The 19,004-nt window shown below is 53.0% G+C and overlaps 1 protein-coding gene across 3 annotated transcripts in view; it reads left to right on the forward strand.

Annotated features, from left to right (window-relative positions):
* TSPAN11 (tetraspanin 11) overlaps positions 1-19,004 on the forward strand; it is a 64,721-nt gene that overhangs the window by 25,175 nt on the left and 20,542 nt on the right. For all 3 annotated transcript variants that reach the window (XR_011566787.1, XM_070790287.1, XM_070790288.1), the window contains 2 exons: positions 4,253-4,347; positions 16,499-16,690. Coding sequence is in view for 2 of the 3 variants with exons in the window: in XM_070790287.1 (XP_070646388.1) it covers positions 4,264-4,347; positions 16,499-16,690 (276 nt within the window). In the remaining variant the exon portion in view is untranslated. The remainder of the gene's footprint in view (positions 1-4,252; positions 4,348-16,498; positions 16,691-19,004) is intronic.

Here is a 19,004-nt window from a genome sequence, read left to right on the forward strand (position 1 = left end):
AGTCCCTTGGACTGCAAGGAGATCCAACCAGTCCATCCTAAAGGAGATCAGCCCTGGGTGTTCATTGGAAGGACTGATGCTGAAGCTGAACACCTGATTCGAAGAGCTGACTCATTTGAAAAGATCCTGATGCTGGGAAAGATTGAGAGCAGGAGGAGAAGGGGACGACAGAGGATGAGATGGTTGGATGGCATCACCGACTCAATGGACATGAGTTTGAGCAAACTCTGGGAGTTGGTGATGGACAGGGAGGACTGGCATGCTGCAGTTCATGGGGTCACAAAGAGTCAGACACAACTGACCAACTGAACTGAACTGATACATATATATGTATATATATTCTTTTTCAGATTAGTATATATATTATTATATAATATCATTAAATATTATGTATTGTTATATATATATAGTTGAATCACTTGGCTATACACCTGAAACTAACACAATATTGTAAATCAATTATATTTTAATAAAAAATGTTTCAAAGAAAACAATAAACAGAGTTGAAGACAGATATATAAGTTCATGGTCCTAGTGAGAGTCTGATATACCTTTTTTAAGAGTCAGTAGAGCAAGCAGCAGAGAAGGCAATGGCAGCCCACTCCAGTACTCTTGCCTGGAAAATCCCATGGACGGAGGAGCCTGGTAGGCTGCAATCCATGGGGTCGCACAGAGTCGGACACAACTGAGCGACTTCACTTTCACTTTTCACTTTCATGCATTGGAGAAGGAAATGGCAACCCACTCCAGTGTTCTTGCCTAGAGAATCCCAGGGACGGGGAAGCCTGGTGGGCTGCCGTCTATGGGGTCGCACAGAGTCGGACACGACTGAAGCGACTTAGCAGCAGCAGCAGCAGCAGAGCAAGCAGCGGAGAAGGCAATGGCACCCCACTCCAGTACTCTTGCCTGGAAAATCCCATGGACGGAGGAGCCTGGTAGGCTACAGTCCATGGGGTCGCGCAGAGTCAGACACGACTGAAGCGACTTAGCAGCAGCAGTAGCGGCAGAGCGAGCAGACATAAAATCAGTAAGACTGAAGCTGTAAAAAGCACAACTAGAAAGTTTGACCTAATTGATGGCTATAGAACAATGGCAGCTCATGGTGACAGGGTTTACCTTCTCAAACACACGGGAAACGTTCACCCAAAAATGTTACTTTAAGAAGGTGCATATACTGCTTATGCTTCCGTGCCCTCTGCCATCAGTTAATCCTGGCAGTACCCAGCAGGGCGGGGGGCTGGAAAGTGTCATCCACTCCAGGTGGCCAGGTACCCAACTGAAATGGGGGCTTCTGGTCCTAAGGCTGAGGGGGAAGTGTTAGGAAAGCCAGCAGCCTCGGTCCTTCTAGCTCCCTTCCCCTGGCAGCTCTGGTCCCAACAGCAGTGCATGGTGGATAAGGGCTTGGGCTGAGTCAGAAGCTCCTCGTTCTGTTCCGGTTTTACCACTTATTTGCTCTGTAACTCGGACGAGTTATTTAACCTGTTGGAGTCTCAGTTTGTTTATCGAGCAAAATGAGAGTAACTCTATTTCATACCATCTCATCCATCTGGCATCTTCGACTCAATAGACATGAATTTAAGCAAATTCCAGGAGGTGTTCCGGACAGGGAAGCCTGGTGTGCTGCAGTCCATGGAGTTGCAAAGAGTCAGGCACGACTGAGTGACTGAACAACAACAACTACTACTTCTTAGGGCTGTTGGGTAGCTGGAACGAGATCATGTGTGTAAAGCACTTAGTCCTGGGCTTGGCACGTGATAAATGCTCAGTGTCAGCTGCACAGAGAGGTTAAGTAACTTGCCCCATGTCACACAGCCAGGAAATGACAAGGCTAGATTTCGCATCCAGGCATCTGGCTCCAAGCTGGTTCTGATACTTCTCTGGGGACCTCTGCCACCCCCAGCAGAGGGCCCCATAGATGGTAGGGCCCCATGGAAGAAGCACACAACAGGGAGGATAGGAAACCATTAGCCATGTGACTTGAGAGAGGTTATGTTAAAATGTGTGACTTAACTCAGATGTGTGTTAATTTCCTCATTTCTTCTGCAGAAGTTTGGATTAAGTGAGCCCAGAGGTTTGTACTGACCCTGACATTCCACAGACCCTTGCGGTTCTGTCTTCTCTACCCCTAGTGGCTGAAACTTTGCCATTAGCAATGTGTGATTTTAGTTAAATCCTGTCACCTGCCTGAACTCTTAAATACAGTTTCCTTCGGAGTATCCTGATACCTCGGTTTGTGGGTCAAGAGAAGGCTCTGGTGCATGGATCCAGTGGGCCCTGGCTGGGAGGGGAGGACCAGACACAGGGAGAGGAGAATACAGACAGGAGAGGCCGAGCCCACTGGCCCAGAGGGTCCCTTTTTAGGGACCCGCCTGGTGACCTGCATGATGACTGTGTAATAGCTCCTGGGTCAGTCGCCTAGCCAACTCCAGCCACTTTTTTATAGCGCTTCCTTTTTTCTCCTTCTGTATTTTTTCTGCCACCCTACCTCTCAGACTAAATTGGAAGAAAATGGGTTTTGTCTTTTTTTAATGAGAAGACAAAGTCTTAAATTACCTTATTTGAGGTCTGCAAATAGAAATCCCAAATAAGACATCCACCTCTTCTTTTCTCTCTTCCTCTTGCCTTGTCTCAGGAGCCCCTGAGCTCAAAATAAATCACAGAGCAGTGGCTCTGGAGGAAATAATCTGGGTCGGACCAGTACCAGTCACCGAGAGTGGGCAAGGCGGTGGGGGAAGAGCCCGATTGGACAGTGGTGGGAACTGTGGAGAAGGACACAGGGGTGGGCAGAATGATGGCCTTGCTGCTCTGGGTCTGGAATAAAAGAGGTCCCCCTAAAGGGGCAGTTCCTTCATGAGCAGCTATGTTGAGTGTTAGCGTGTGTGTGTACGGGTTCCCAGGAGACGAGGAGCCCGAGTAGAGACCACAGAGGCTGCTATTGGATCTTAGATGCAAATGAGACCCCCGGGCACAGTGACCCTTCACTTTCTCATCTCACTGACGCCAGTGCCCAAGGAGCCCACCAGTGGGCATCCACCAGGGCTAGGGGAGGGACCATGGCTCTGGGGCAAAGACTAGGAGTTCTACGGCTGACATCCTGATTTTAATCCCTGCCCCAGGTAATCAAAATAGCCAACCGAGATTTACCCCATGCTGGGGACTATGGTCAGCCCCTCACAGAGACCATCCCGTCGAGTCTGCAAGACATCCCGCTATGCAGGCATCGTCATCATTTCCTCCTGTCCAGATGAGGACGTGGAGGACAAGAGGTTCCCTAACTACCCAGATTCTCACGTGGCTGTGACAGATCAGGATTGGAACCCAGGAGCTGGGCTCCAGAGCTCTTGTCTTCCTCCTGCCAAGCCACTCAGCCCGCTGACCCATTTCCTTCTTTGGAAAGTCGATGTGCTGGGGGCAGGCAAGGTGGGCTGGGGATCATTGAGGCCCTTTCCGAGCACGGTGCTCTGGTTTGAGGTTCACGCCTCACCTACATGTGCAAAAGTCCTATTCAAACGATGCAGGATTCCACTGCAAAGCAGGTGCACTGAGTGTGTGTGTGTGTGTGTTGTGTGCATTCACGCACTTGTGTCTGGCAACCCTGCTGAGACAGGGCAGAGAGTAAGAGCACAACAGGACTGGAGACTTCCCTGGTGGTCCAGTGGCTTAGACTCTGCACTCCCATTGTGAGGGGCCCAGGTTCGATCCCTGGGCAGGGAACTAGATCCTACATACCGCAACCAAGAGCTCACATGCCACAGCTAAAGATCCCACGTGTCACAACTAAAGATCCCACACATCACCACTAAGACCCAGCACAGCCATGGAATTCTCCAGGCTAGAATACTCGAGTGGGTAGCTGTTCCCTTCTCCGGGAGATCTTTCCGACTCAGGGATCAAACCCAGGTCTGCACTGCAGGCGGATTCTTTACCATCTGAGCCACCAGAAAAGCCTATTTAAAAAGAATACAGCAGGAAGGTGCAAAGTTGGTGGGAAGACTTGCAGGTTAGACCTACGTCAGAGGGGGCAAACCAAGATCCACAGGCCTAGAAAATTCTGTCTGGGTCACCTCCATTGTATGTCCAGTGGCCTCTGGGTTTTTCTGTTCTTTGCTCAGGGTTGCATACCTGCAACCTCAGAGCCCCCGGTCAGACAGGCTTGGGAGCCCCTTGAAAGGAGCCTCACTGGGCAGCCTGGCTCTGGGCTGGTGAGGCTGACTCTCTGGACGCCCTGGCCACGCATGTGTCTTCTTTGCAGGCCCAGCAGCCATGGCCCACTACAAAGTGGAGCAGGATGACTGGCTGACCGTCTACCTGAAGTATTTGCTCTTCGTCTTTAACTTCTTCTTCTGGGTAAGTGCCCCCAGCATGCTCCCTGCTACCCCAGCACTGAGTGAGTCAAGTCATCTTTGCTGTTTTGTGTTATCACTCTGGCGTGGATTTTTTTCTTTTCCAAAGACCACTCAGGGGCAAACTCTGCCTGCTTGAGAGCAAATGTGTGCATTTATTACTGAGAGGGAATGAAAGTCTCAGTCCACAGGTTGGCATGGGCAGCGTCACGGCCTCTGAGAGAAGGATGCTCGGCCTCGCTTGTATCCCAGCCTCCTCAGCCCACGGGGTCCACTCTGCCTTCCCAGCCATAGCTCGAGGCCCTGGGGCCTGGCGGGAAGTGTGACGGCTTCTAATAACTGCTTCTTTGTGTTTGAAGCCCATTTGCCTCTTATGACTCACATTCTCCAGGCCTGAGGCAGAGAGACGCAAGTCCTGGGGTGGGGTGGGGAACAGCAGGGCGGGGGGCAGGATGCCTCTGTGCTTGGGGAATGGTCTCCATAGTGACCCCACCCCAGGAAACTGCCCAGACTAGGTCCTCTAGGAGCAGAGGAGTCTGTCCACTTGAGACAACTCTCCGGGTAACCGGGAGCAGAATACCATCAGGTGCCCAAAGTAGCCAGATACTGGAGTGTGTATATCACTTTGTGAGATGGTCTCACTGGGCCTGGAGGGCTAGGGTGTGGGCAGCGTGGGCAGCTCTGCTGTGAGCAGCTCATCTGTGCTGTCTGAGGCTGTTGTTGTTCATCAGTAAGTCGTGTTCAACTCTTTCTGCGACCCCATGGACTGCAGCATGCCAGGCTTCCCTGTCCTTTATCGTCTCCCGAAATTTGCTCAAACTCTTGTCCATTGAGTCGGTGATACCGGCCAGCCATCTCATCCTCTGTCGCCCCCTTCTCCTCCCGCCTTCAGTCTTTCCCAGCATCAGGGTCTTTTCAATGAGTCTGCTGTTTGCATCAGGTGGGCAAAGTATTGAAGCTTCAGCTTCAGCATCAGTCCTTCCAGTGAATCCCCAGCTAAACAAAAGTTAGCTCTGCAGTGACAAACCTGCATTTTTGCCTGAATAATGTGCTTGTTCCCTGTCCCTCCTGCCTGGAAAAATCTTTCATGTTATACGTCTCTAAGAGCTCCTTTTCAACTGCTCGATGGGACGCCGCCTAGATTCAAATCAACCTCAGATTTTGTTCAAATCAACCTCAGATTTTGAATGTGCCTCAGTTTATCTTTTATTGGTGTGTTTCACAGATGCCCTGAAACGGTGTCTGTATGTAAAGTGCTTGATTCCGTCTCTGCACACAGAAGGCACTCAATAAATGCAGTATTTTGGATACATGAGATGTAGAAGGCCCCAAATGCCACCAGATCAACCTGCTGATGAGGCTGGGCTAGATTTCCTTGTTACCATGGCAAAAGATACAGTCTTGGAAGCATCTCGGAAAGGCAGAGGCAGAGATAGGCTGTGTCTGCCTTTTCGGTCTTTCACTAAGATAAATGAAATTGCTTAATATGGGGAAGGGTCCTGGTGCAGCAGTTAAGATTTGATGCACACACTGAGGCAAGGTTTCAAAGAGTCTTGGAGGGGAGACATGTGATGCTATCTATTCAGAAGTTGAACAATCTGATACATGTTTAAACGCAAAGTTCCTGAAACAAACCATAAACTCATTTTATTTGCACCTTTTATCTTCCTGGGCAAGTGTTTCCTGGAATAGTGAAGTTGTATAGAGGAAGACAGTAGAACAATAAAGTCACGTGGATGTGATCAGTATGCTCTGTGGGTGTAGACACTTCCGATTCCCAGAGATAAATCCATTGGGGTGTTTAGGATACTCGCTGAGTGAGGGTTTTTTTTTTAAAGAAGAAGTATGCTTTTCCTGATCATGAAAGTCTGATGTGTCTACTTTAATAATCTTAAAATACTGAAAAATATAAATAAGGAAAAATTGTCCCAGTATCTTACTGTCTTGGGCTGCTGAGGAGCCTTGACAAAGGAGCATAAATTGGGTGGCTTCAGACAACAGAAATTTGTTGTCTCATAGCTCTGGAGGCCAAAAGTCCAAAGTCAGCTCCCCACACAGACCTCCTGCTCTGAGTTAAAAATACCCCTGCCCGGGGGGTCTGGCTGAATACGGCCCAGCCTCCAGGGACTCAGTCAGCCAAGTCTCCTCCCCATGCAGGGGATGGTCAGTTTCAAAGGTTCAAGCTTTGAGGTTCTGGCATCTGTCCCCCGGACTCCCTACTATCTCAATAGACATGGGACAGACCCCTGGTCTTCCTTCTCCCACGGCAGAGCCCAGCCCCATGCATTCGGCGGCACACAGAGTCCCTGGGAATTTTCAAGAATTCTCCAGGGAGAGATCTTGTCCTCGAGGACCCCTTCCACACACCCCAGAGTCCAGTGGCTGGTCCTCCCCTCGGAGCAGCCCCTCTTATAAGACGCATATCAGAGCCAGTGTCTGCACTGTGGGTGCTCTCCACCCCCCAGAGATCCCCACCTCTTCCCCCTTCCCCATGGAATCTGTGTAGAGCACCAGGGAGGGTCCCCAGATACCCCCCATTTGCCGTCCACCGCCCCTCCCCACCAGAGAAGGCAAGACACCCCACTCCAGTACTCTTGCCTGGAAAATCCCATGGATGGAGGAGCCTGGTGGGCTGCAGTCCATGGGGTCGCACAGAGTCGGACATGACTGAAGCAACTTAGCAGCGGCAGCAGCAGCAGCCCCTCCCCCCACCCCAAGCACAGCCGCGGAAGGTGCCCTAGACGGCAGAGGCAGATTGATTGGGGTGAACACTCCAAACACTTCCTTGTCAGAACAGTGATCCTGCCCCGTGCATCTCCTTGGTACACCGTCCAGATCCGGCTGGGAGAGAGTAAGAAAGCCCAGGTTCTCCTAGTGGGAAGATTTGTGGGGACTCCCCTGGATAAAGACCTTCCGTGGATCATCCCTTGCCATGCTCGGATCAGCCCTGGTGGCCGTACCTCCGTTATCCTCGTCACCAACAGGGAGCAGGCTCAGTCAGTTCAGATTCCTCCTTACTGTATTGTTGTGATAAGCAAGCTGGAGCTGACATCCAGGTATTCTGGTCAACGATAATTGAAAATCCAGTCCATGGCATTTATTAAGCAGATGCTAAGTGCCAAGCCCTGCTGTGGGCCCTTGGAGTATGTCTGTGGATAAAGCTGCCTGCGTCCGTGGAGCTCACAGCTGAGGGCTCCCTGGGCTGTGCTTCCACCTGCATCATCCTAGATAACCTCCCAGTGCCCCGGGGCTGTGAACAGCTCTGTGAGAGCCCCGGGTTACCAAGGGGGAAGCCATCTGCCCAAAGCCCCAGAGCTGGAGGCACCTCTCTCTGATCCCTGAGTTGTGTGCTTGACCATCGGCTCTGATGTCATCCATTGCCTCCAGCTCCGAGTCCTGCGTGTTCCCAGTGTCCTGGGGGTATGTGCTAAGTCGCTTCAGTTGTGTCCAACTCTTTGCAATCCTATGAACTGTAGCAGGCTCCTCTGTCCATGGGATTCTCCAGACAAGAATATTGGAGTGGGTTGCTGTGCCCTCTTCCAGGGGATCTTCCCGACACAGGGATCCAACCTACAGCTCTTATGTCTCCTGCATCAGCAAGCAGGTTCTTTACCACTAGTGCCATCTGGGAAGCCCATGAATTAGTGACACAGTAGAGCATGCCAGGAAGACTCAGGCTCAAGTTCCAGCTCAAATTCAGAGCCTATTGTTTACTGTCATGGTGCTGTGGACTGAATTGTGACCCATTGGGATTCATGTGTTGAAGCCTGAATCGTCAGTGAGGCTCTATTTGAAGACAGGACGTTTAGGAGGCCTGGCGTGCTGCGATTCACGGGGTCTCAAAGAGTCGGATACAACTTAGCGACTGATCTGATCTGATCTGAAGGTTAAGTAAGGTCATAAGACCTGCCTCTTGAGAAATCTGTATACAGGTCAGGAAGCAACAGTTAGAACTGGACATGGAACAACAGATTGGTTCCAAATTGGGAAAGGAGTACGTCAAGACTGTATATTGTCACCCAGCTTATTTAACTTATATGCAGAGTACATCATAAGAAACACTGGGCTGGATGAAGCACAAGCTGGAATCAAGATTGCCAGGAGAAATATTAGTAATCTCAGATATGCAGATGACACCACCCTTAGGGCAGACAGTGAAGAAGAACTAAAGAGCCTCTTGATGAAAGTGAAAGAGGAGAGTGAAAAAGTTGGCTTAAAGCTCAACATTCAGAAAACTAAGATCATGGCATCTGGTCCCATCACTTCATGGCAAATAGATGGGGAAACAGTGACAGACTTTATTTTGGGGGGCTCCAAAATCACTGCAGATGGTGATTGCAGCCATGAAATTAAAAAACATTTACTCCTTGGAAGAAAAGTTATGACCAATCTAGACAGCATATTAAAAAGCAGAGACATTACTTTGCCAACAAAGGTCTGTCTAGTCAAGGCTATGGTTTTTCCAGTAGTCATGTATGGATGTGAGAGTTGGACTATAAAGAAAGCTGAGCGCCGAAGAATTGATGCTTTTGAACTGTGGTGTTGGAGAAGATTCTTGAGAGTCCATTGGACTGCAAAGAGAGCCAACCAGTCCATCCTAAAGGAAATCAGTCCTGAATATTCATTGGAAGGACTGATGTTGAACTGAAACTCCAATCCTTTGGCCTCCTGATGTGAAGAACTGACTCAATGGAAAAGACCCTGATGCTGGGAAAGATTGAAGGCAGGAGGAGAAGGGGACGATTGAGGAAGAGATGGTTGGATGGCATCACCAACTCAATGGACATAAATGTGAGTAAGCTTTGGGAGTTGGTGATGGACAGGGAGGCCTGGCGTGTTGCAGTCCATGGGGTTGCAAAAAGTCAGACACGACTGAGCGACTGCACTGAACTGAACTGAAGGTCATAAGAGGCTTCCCAGGTGGCGCTAGTGGTGAAGAATCCACCTGCCAATGCAGGAGACTTGAGTTCAATCCCTGGGTCGGGAAGATCCCCTGGAGAAGGAGTATTCTTGCCTGGAGAATCCCACGGACAGTGGAGCCTGCCGGGCTACAGTCCACAGAGTCACAAGGAGTCAGACACGACTGAAGCGACTTAGCATGCATGCACTCACAGGAGATCATAAAGGTGGGGTCCTAATTCATAGGGTTGGTGGCCTTAAGTGGAGGACGAGAGCACTCTCCAGAGGACACGTGAGGACACAGTGGGAAGACAGCTGTCCGTAGGCAAAGAAGATCCTTACCAAAACTGAATCAGCCGGCACCTTATTTTCAGGACTTCCCACCTCCAAAACTGTGAGAAATGGAAATAAATTTCTGTTTAAGTTGCCCAGCTATGGTGTTTTATCATGGCAACCTTGAGCAGACTAAGACATTAGGCAAATCACTTCATCCCACCGAGCCTCGCTGTTTTCATACGTCGTGTGGGACTACCAGTACCTGTAAGAATTAAAGATTAGTATCGAGGAAAACATTTCCCTCTTATTTCTGGCACTTACTGCATGCTTAGCTGCTCTGCGTTGCTACAGGGATTAGACTAAGGGGTCTGCCTAACCTCCAAAAGCTTTCTGTGTCCATATCTCTGACTTGATGGCTTTGGGGATCACGACCCATGTAAGCAGTTCATGAACGCACAAGAAACGCCTCCATGAAGCTAAACTTACCTTTCAGTGTGCTGTGCACTCGTATTTTCTCCTCCGTCTCATGGTGGGTGTTCTGTTCTGCGTTTTAGTGCAGGGTGCTGTTGCTCTTGCTGTTAGTCGCTAAGTCCTGTCCAGCTTTGTGTGACCCCGTGGACCTCAACCCACCAGGCTCCTCTGTCCATGGGATTCTCCGGGCAAGAATACTGGAGTGGGTTGCCATTTCCTCCTCCAGGGGATCTTCCTGACCCAGGGATCGAACCCATGTCTCCCATGCTTCCTGCATTAGCAGGTGAATTCTTTACCACTGAGCCACCTGGGAAGCCCTTTAGTGCAGGTTACATCCATCCTACCAAGTTTATCTCACAGCCCTGAATGGTTACATCCCAAAGTTTGAAACACCCAGAGCAATGGGATGGGGGTTGGTGGGGGGGGGAGATTCAGGTGCCAGTTATGCAGTGCAAGGTCTTGATGAGATTTTAAACCAAGCCTCCACCAGCTGCCAGTGCAGCACAGTTTGAGGGTTATAAATCATCTCACTCTCCAAAAGATCCTACAAGCACTCTGTAATTATCCTCACTCCCGTTCTGTAGATGATGAAATGTCAGCTGAGATGATTCCCAGAGGTCAGTTCTGGGCTTTCTGACTCTGAGTCCGCTGCTCTTCCATCTCCATAGACCACGGACATGTAACCACAGCCTTAGACCCACCTCGCTGATGCCCTTGTGAACTCCCAAATGTCCCCAGGGGTCAGGGTTGAACCCGGATTAAGATGTGTTTTGATGGCATGGGCAGTTTAGACACACAGAGTGCGAAGAATATAAGCAAAACTGAAGTAGCATGGCAGTACACACTCACATTCTACATCTAAGCTCCGCCCCACCTCCAGACCCCTACCCCCGCCTCATCCCACGCCTGCGCCCCATCCTTCACCATCACCTGCCCCTGACTCCCCCACCCCACCATGCAGTTCCATTAACGCAGAGTTGATCGTGCCCATCTCACCAGCAGGATACAGCTCTGGGTCAGGAACCAAAATGCCAATGCTTTTATGATTCTAAAATGAGCGTGACTCAGGCTTGCTAGGAAATGTTTTACTCGCCCTCCTGTGTCCTACATGGGTCCCTACAGTTCCCATCCCTCTTGCAGTGTTGCTCTCTAACTTATTGTTTTAATTAGCTGCTTGGCTGTGTTAATAATCAAGGCTTTCCCAGCCTCTCAGGAGCTGCGCTGGCTGGGAGAACCGGGGAGCAGCGGCTCCCTTCCCTGGAGAGGCGTCTCTGCTCCGGAAGCTCTGTGCTGTCTGGGGTGCTGGCTGCCAGGTGGGCATCTCCCTTAGGGGCCCGTGGGGCTCGGCCTCTGGGAGATTCCTTGGATCCCGTGGGAGGACACGGGCCAAGGCGGGAGGCAGCTGTGATGGAGGACTTGCCGAGCCAGGGGGAGAGAGGCGTCTTGAGAGCACCCCTCCAGGGTCCTCAGGGAAGGAAGAGACTCTGCTCACCTCCCCGCTGAGAGGAGAAGCCTTCACTGCTCACCATCACCCCCACAGAATGAGGCCTGTGCCCACCTCCTGAAGCAGGCCATCTGAGGAAGAACATGAGGGGCCCCATGGCTGGTGTTTCTGCCATGTCCCATCTTAAGATGCCGAAGTCACAGGACCCCATGGTGCCTGGGCATCTTCCTCTCTGAGCTGCAGCATCTGCTGGGGGACAGGCCCTGCTTGGGGCGGGGTTGCTCATCTGGTCTGCCCAGGGCCATGGTGGGGAGGCTGGTCCAGGAGGAATCCTGGGGTGGCTGCTCTGAGCTGTCCCTGATGCATCCCAGAAACCAGACAGTTTGCTTGGAGGAATCCACGCCTGAGTCTGGGCTGGGGGCCTTGGGTGCTGGGTGCTGGGGGCGATTTTTCGGTGGGGATCCCAGCTGGTCAGCCCTGGAAGCACACACACTGCCTCTGGAGTGAGCAGGGACCAGGAGGCCATACAGGGTGGGCTGTTGTTGTTCAGGTGCTAAGTCATGTCCTACTGTTTGCGACCCCATGGACTGCAGCATGCCAGGTTCCTCTGGTCTGCACTATCTCCTGGAGCTTGATCAAATTCATGTCCATTGAGTCAGTGATGCCATCCAACCATCTCATCCTCTGTCATCCCCTTCTCCTCTCACCCTCAAGCTTTTCCAGCATCAGGGTCTTTTCCAATGAGTCCCCTCTTCGCATCAGGTGGCCAAAGTATTGGAGCTTCAGCATCAGTCCTTCCAATGAGTATTCAGGGTTGATTTCCTTAAGGATGGACTGGTTTGATGTCCTTGATCTCCATGCTGTCCAAGGGACTCTCAAGAGCCTTCTCCAGGGTGGGGTGGGGGGACGAAAAGCTGTGGCAGCACTTGGGGTGGCAGATGGTGAGCTATGAGGTCAGAGGGGGACAGGCCCCTGCTGTCCCTGCAGGAGAGTGAAGAGTCCAGAGTGACCCTGGGGGGCTGGTTGCTTTGGGCAGTGGCGGTCCCGTTGATGAGGCTGCCAGGGGTGGGGAGCTGGAGGACAGAAGTGGTTCTGACTGGGTGAACTCACATCCAGCTCCCAGTCCTTCCAGTCCAGGTGGTGCTTGGCCCCTGGAGGCCTGCAGCAAACACTTAAGGGAGAGGACAACACTGTCACCTGGGCGATCCCACTCCTGTCCAGGGTCCCTCCACTGGGACCCCCACCATCCTGGGCCTGCTCCACCGGCCGGTCCTCCACCAACCCCAGCACAGAAAGCCTTTCAGCGGCCACACAAGACAAGGAAAACATGCAGTAACTTTTCCATTCTGCCTGCTTTCCTTTTCTGCCTGCAGCCTGAGGTCTCTCCGAACCAGCGTGTGCAGGCCACTCAGGCTAATCCTCCCTGTGATGACAAGCGACTTTTTGGCCATGTTTCTCTTCTATAAATGGGCCGTTCCTAAAATTACACGGCCTGGGTGCCCTGCCGCCCCTCCCGGCCTGTGTGTGTCCTCGTGGGTAAGAAGGCCAGCTTCACCCTCTGCAGGGTTTTTCTGGCTGATTGGCTGCAGGCTCTGGTTTTGAAAGATGTACCTAATATTCCACAGGAAACCAACCCAGTTTCTGCAAAGAGCCAAATGCTGTTGGATCAACTCTATGCAAATAGCCGTCTGCCCAGCTCAGTGGGGTCATTTGGCTCCAGCCCGAATCATCCTCCCCCGGGGCCTCTTCCACTGCTCTTTCTGCTGACCTGACATCTCAGAACTGCTTGGCGAAAGCTATGAGTGCTCTGGGTTTTTTTGTGTGTCTTTTGGGCTTTGGGCCACAAGGCATATGGGATTTTACCTCCCCGACCAGGGATCAAACCCACTCCCCCTGCATTAGAAGGCAAAGTCTTAACCACTAGACTAACCAGGGAAGTCCCTAAAGATGATTTTCTAAAGAGCCAACTGGATCCCAAGGAGGACATCCCCCTGGAGGACTTGAAACCCACTCCGTGTCCCCAGAAGATGCATGGGATACCCCAGGGGAGGGTTGGGGGCCCCACTGACTCGGACTCGCCTCCTGATTTCTGGATGTCAGAACCAGTCTGGGTTTGTTGCTTTCCAGACCCAAATCAGGGCACTGTGTCCACCCAGACCCTCCTGTGTGGGCAGGGGCCTGCTGCCACCGTGCCTAATCTGCGGCCCCACCTGCCTTGTGAGACCCCAGCCCATCTGTGACCGCAGGATGCGCTCTTCCTTTAGGGGTCAGTGTGCTCCTCTCCTGGGAGCACACAGTCTTTTCCTTTCTTGCATAATCTGATTTTCATCCCTTTGGACTGAAAATCCTGGTCCTCGTTACCCCACCTTATACCCCAAAGCTCCCATCACTGCAAGCACCCTGACGCAGACAGGGAAGGAGGTGGGCAGTCCAGAGCCCGGCCAGGCGCCTCCAGATGGTGGCCCAAAGGGAAGGTGTTCTTGGGGTCCTGCTCAGGGAAGGGGGACAGAACACTGACCCCTGTTAACTAGGAAACTATGTAATGGTTCTCAACTGGAAGCTACTGGAACTTGGTAAAGGAACCATGGCAGTCCCACCCCCAGTCACCTGTGTGATGCTCCGGGGTCCCCAGGCAGCGCAGCCCGACTGAGGAGTGCTGTCTTATGGGATGAGAGATGGCGGGGGCCCCCAGAGGCATCTACGCTGGGGTCGTTGTCTATGCAAGATGGGACCACGACCCCTGAAGCAGGGCACGTTAGTTCATGTGGATGGCACTTCTCTGGGCACTGTGTGCAGAGCTGTTTACCAGATTCTCAGTGGGTTAGGTGTCCCCGGGGCAGTCCATGCCCGTCCCTTTGGGTGGTTCTAGATCCAGTGTAAGCCTGTGGGGTCGACAAGCCTCGTGGATGATGTGCAGGTTTCTCTAAAGACCCTACACGTGCTAAAAGTTAGAGCCACTCAGCGTGGTCACGTTGGCTGTTTCGTGCTGCTCAGAATCTCTTCTTGGTAGTAGCATGTGCCTTTGATTAATAAGAAATGAGAAATGAATTATCATGTAATACACTGCGTTTGGTAGACAGAAGCCCTTCAAAACCTAAGACCCCTGGGAGAAAGTCATTAAAGGGGCCCTTGGTGATTAGAGGTTGGGAACCCCTGGCCTAATACACCTCCATTGTTTGAGAGATGGAGACATGAGGCCCAGAGAGGTTCAGGGACCATCTTTAGGTCACACAGCTAGTTATGCACAGCTGAGGCCCTCAACCCCAACCTTCTCAGGTGGACTGTAGGGGCAGAAAGAATATGTGCTGAATATTTTGCTGGAAACCCTCACTTGACACAATCCCACGGACCCAGTTGTAGGAAATCCCTTACTGGTCACGGAGATTGCATGGCCAGAGATAGCCCATGCCCTCAGAGGACTGGAAAGTCCGTCATAGGCCAGGATTTCATCAAATCTAAGATACCATCACTTGGAAGATACACCCTTGTTTTCAGTACAAGGCAGGAGTGCTGCCAAGTGTGGTTGTCAGATGCCATCAACCGTAAGATGTATCTTGATCTTTGTTGTTGGTGTTTAGTCACTCAGTCGTGTCCGACTCTTTGGGAGCCCAAGGACTGCAGCACACCAGGCTTCCCTGTCCTTTGCTATCTCCTGCAGTTTGCTCAAATTCATGTCCACTGAGTCCGTGATGCCACCTAACCATCTCCTCCTCTGTCGTCCCCTTCTCCTTCCTCCTTCAGTCTTTCCCAGCATCAGGGTCTTTTCCAATGAGTCGGCTCTTTGAATCAGGTGGCCAAAGTACTGGAGCTTCAGCATCAGTCATTCCAATGAATATTCAGGGTCGATTTCCTTTAGGATTGAATAGCATTATCTCCTTGCAGTCCAACGGACTGCAAAAAATCTTGATCTTAGAGATGTTACACTGTGAGGAAAAAAATGTGTCATGGAATCAGAGCAGGTGGATTCCACTCAGAGGTGGTTCTCTTAACCTGCTGGAGGTGCTAAGGGGGATGAAATGGTCCTTAGAAGGAAACACGTGTATCTGAAAAGCAGGAGTGAGTCGAGAGCCTCCCAGCCCAGAGTGCGCAGTCCCAGGATGGCATACTCGGATTGGCCCTCGGCAGACCTGGATCTTCGTCTCAGTCTTGAAACTTGAGGGCTGTGCTCGTGAGCACATTCTAGTCCCTCCAGCCTCCATTTCTTCATGTGCAAAAGAGGGGAAATGTGCGCTCCCACCTACCTGCCCTGAGCCTCCTGGACTCTTGTAAAGCTCGGAAGAGAGGACATGGGAAGTTGAGTCCTAAAGGTGTCTGGGGCAGACTCATGGTTAAGGAGCCCCCACTCGCCCGCAAAGGTCCCCGTCCGGCCCCTGGAGGACACACACACAGGCACACACACTCTGCCCGGCATCACAGGAAGGGTCACTGAGCCTCACTGTAGGAGGAACAGGGCAGGTGTGTTCCCAGGGCCCCTTCCTGGGATCAGGGCTAGAAAGGATCAGTCAGCAAACAGGACTCCTCCCCTCCTGCTCAATGTCCTGCTGTCCCAGAGCGACTCCAGTCTGTGGGGCATGTGTCCCTTCTGCCGAGGGGGCAGCACGGTTGAGCCACAGGCCAGGGCCCAGAGCTGGAGCCAGCCCTGCCCCGTGTCTCCCATTAGAGGTGGCCCTCAGGCAGCTCCCCTTCTTCTGGGGGCTTGTCCTCCATTGGCAGAGCGCAGGGAAGAAGCCCAGTCGTGTGGCCCCCCAGGGCGATGAGAAGGGGGCTTGTGAAAGCGCCCCTCTGGGGACACGAGCGGCAGAATGGCAGGAGGGGTCCCCACGACTGAAGTGTCCCTGACTCGTGACAGAGATGCTCGGGCATCATGGTGGGAAACGGGACTGGGAGGCCAGACCTGGATTCTTGCCCTGTCCCTGCTTCTCCCCTCGACCATGGACAAGCCTCTGTTTCCCCATCTGCAAAATGGGCAGCCAGACCCTTCCCTCGGGCTCCTCCAAGGACCAAGCGAGTGGATGGGCGAGAAGGGTCCCATGCGGAGTGGGTGCTCAGACCCCGTGTCCCGCAGGTGGGGGGCGCCGCGGTTATGGCCGTGGGCGTCTGGACCCTGGTGGAGAAGAGCGGCTACCTCGGCGTCCTGGCCTCCAGCACCTTCGCCGCCTCTGCCTACATCCTCATCTTCGCGGGCGCCCTCGTCATGGTGACCGGCTTCCTGGGCTTTGGCGCCGTCATCCGCGAGGACAGGGGCTGCCTCTCTGCGGTGAGTGCCTGCCCACCAGCAGGGAGGAGGGGGCCACCTGCCCGGGGCCTCCGACCACCTGTTTCCCCCCTGACCCCCCGACCAGGCTCTGTGCTGAGAGCCCCACTCGGGGACACCGGCCCCGGCTCTGAGGCCTGCAGAGGGCAGGCTGGGGAGGGGTGGGCGGCCACGGGCCGGCTGTTTGCCACCGTCTCCAGGTTCTTATTAGGACCTAAGCCAGGAGGACACCTCGCTGGTGGTGGCAAAGCTGCTCCCTCACCTCCTTCCTGCCTCCTCCTCTTCTTCCTCTGTCCAGGTTTTATCATGGCGATTTTCAAACATAGGCTAAAATGAAAGAACGTTTTCATGAAGCTCGTGTCATCACCCAGACTCACCTCCACCATCTCAGAGCCAATCCTCTCTGCCTGCCCCCTGCCCCGCCCCCACCCAAGACCCCAGACAGCATGGCATCTGTCAGTGCCTCAGGGTATACCTCAAAAATCAGGATTCTCTTTTTAGAAAGGGTAACGACAAGACCATTATCACACCTAGAAACCATTAAGAGCCGATCCTTAATATCATGAAATAACCAGGCAATTTCAGATTTCCCCCGTTGAGCCATAAGCTATTCTTTTTTTTTTTTTTTTCAGTTTATTTGAATCAGGATGGAAGTGAGGTCTGTGTGTTAAAGTCAGCCGAGTTGTCCCTCGGGTCTCTCTCGGTCTCTCCGCTCCCCATCAATCTCTGACTCTTCCTCGCAATGTACCTGCTGGAGGAAGCCATTTCATTGATGGCTCTGCTCCCTCCCCGTCTGGACTTTCCCATGCCGTCCTGATGATGCTTTGGGAGTTGGATGTAGAAGCTTGGTCAGACTCAGGTGGGATCGTTCAGGCAGGTGTTTGTTTCATGGGTGGGGTAGGTACAGGCTCCTTGACAAACACCCCCTGGGAAGCTGGGAAGAGTGCCCCCCACCACCACCGCTGACCCTGAGCACCAGGGAAGGAAGTCAGGGCTATACCCGAGGAGGCAGAAGCCGGAGTCCCACTCTGGACTCCCAGGCCTGACCCTCCCTCCTTCCCTCCCTCCTGGGCACCTGTCAACAGATCAGGCTCCCTGGGGCCCGGCTGGCATCTCCCCCTTCATGTCCCCAACCACAAGCCCTGTGTGGACAGTAATTAAGAAGTGTTAGTCGCTCAGTCACACCCAACTCTTTGCAACCCCATGGACTGTAGCCCGCCAGGATCTTCTGTCCATGGGGTTCTCCAGGCAAGAATACTGGAGTGGGTTGCCATGCCCTCCTCCAGGGGATCTTTTCCACCCAGAGATCGAACCCAGGTCTTCTGCACTGCTGGCGGATTCTTTACCATCTGAGCCACCAGGGCAGGGGAGGGAAGCTGCAAAACATTCAGACATAGACAGGAAGGGTCAAGGCAGATCCAGTCTGAGTCTCAGTGAGGAACCAGGTTGAGCTACAGGAATCAGGTGACGAGAAGAAGCCTTGAGGTCAGTCCCCACCCCCCGCCCGTCTTTACGTGCCCACTGCTGACCCAGCAGCCTGGGACCCGCACATCCGACCAGGGAGAGGAAGCTCCATCTGGAGGGGCTGAGCCCCGGGCCTCTCTCACCAGCCATAACCTAGTTTTAGCTCTGGATGCAGCAGTCTGCGGTCCAGGCTCAGCGGGACCGCTCTCCCCTGCCTGGAAGAAGTTCTTAGTTCTGCTCTGAGGATCGCCCAGAGCAAGGTGCAGGCCATGCGGATGTGGCTCCTGGGGAAAGGGGGAGGGGCTGAAGGCCCACAGGGACCAGCCTCCAGAGCTTGGCTTTGACCTGACCTGTCCTTCCAGCCATAGGACAGGGGTGCCCTGAGCCAGCCCGTCTCCAACAATGTCCCCCACGCCAGAGTCCCAGTGAGCCTGCTGATGCCCCTGATCAGACCACTGTAAGCTGGATAAGAGAGAATACAGGGCCTGATTGAGTGACCAGGGATGCAGTGTGATGGGGGCAGGGAGGTCCAGCTGTGATGGGACAGAGGCTTACAGGGGCTGGGGCCACTGGGCTCTTCCCCTTGGCGTCCTTGGGGACCAGAGGAGAGCCAAGGGGTTCATAACCGACCCGCCCAGCACCGACCGCAGCCTCCCCTTCCTACACCGTCCATCTGTGAGACCTGTCCCGCCATCCGGCCTCCCCAGTCACAGCCAGACCATCACGTGGTCTGAGACCTGCCCTGGGGAGGTAGGTGGAGGGGAGCAACCATGCAGGGAAGATGCGAAGACCCAGGAAGGCCAGAAGCTTGGGCCTGTGGCCCCGGAGCACACCTTTCACCCTTCTGAGCTTT

Source organism: Bos indicus, chromosome 5 (assembly GCF_029378745.1).
Source record: "Bos indicus isolate NIAB-ARS_2022 breed Sahiwal x Tharparkar chromosome 5, NIAB-ARS_B.indTharparkar_mat_pri_1.0, whole genome shotgun sequence".
In the NCBI taxonomy this organism is placed as follows: Eukaryota; Metazoa; Chordata; class Mammalia; order Artiodactyla; family Bovidae; genus Bos; species Bos indicus.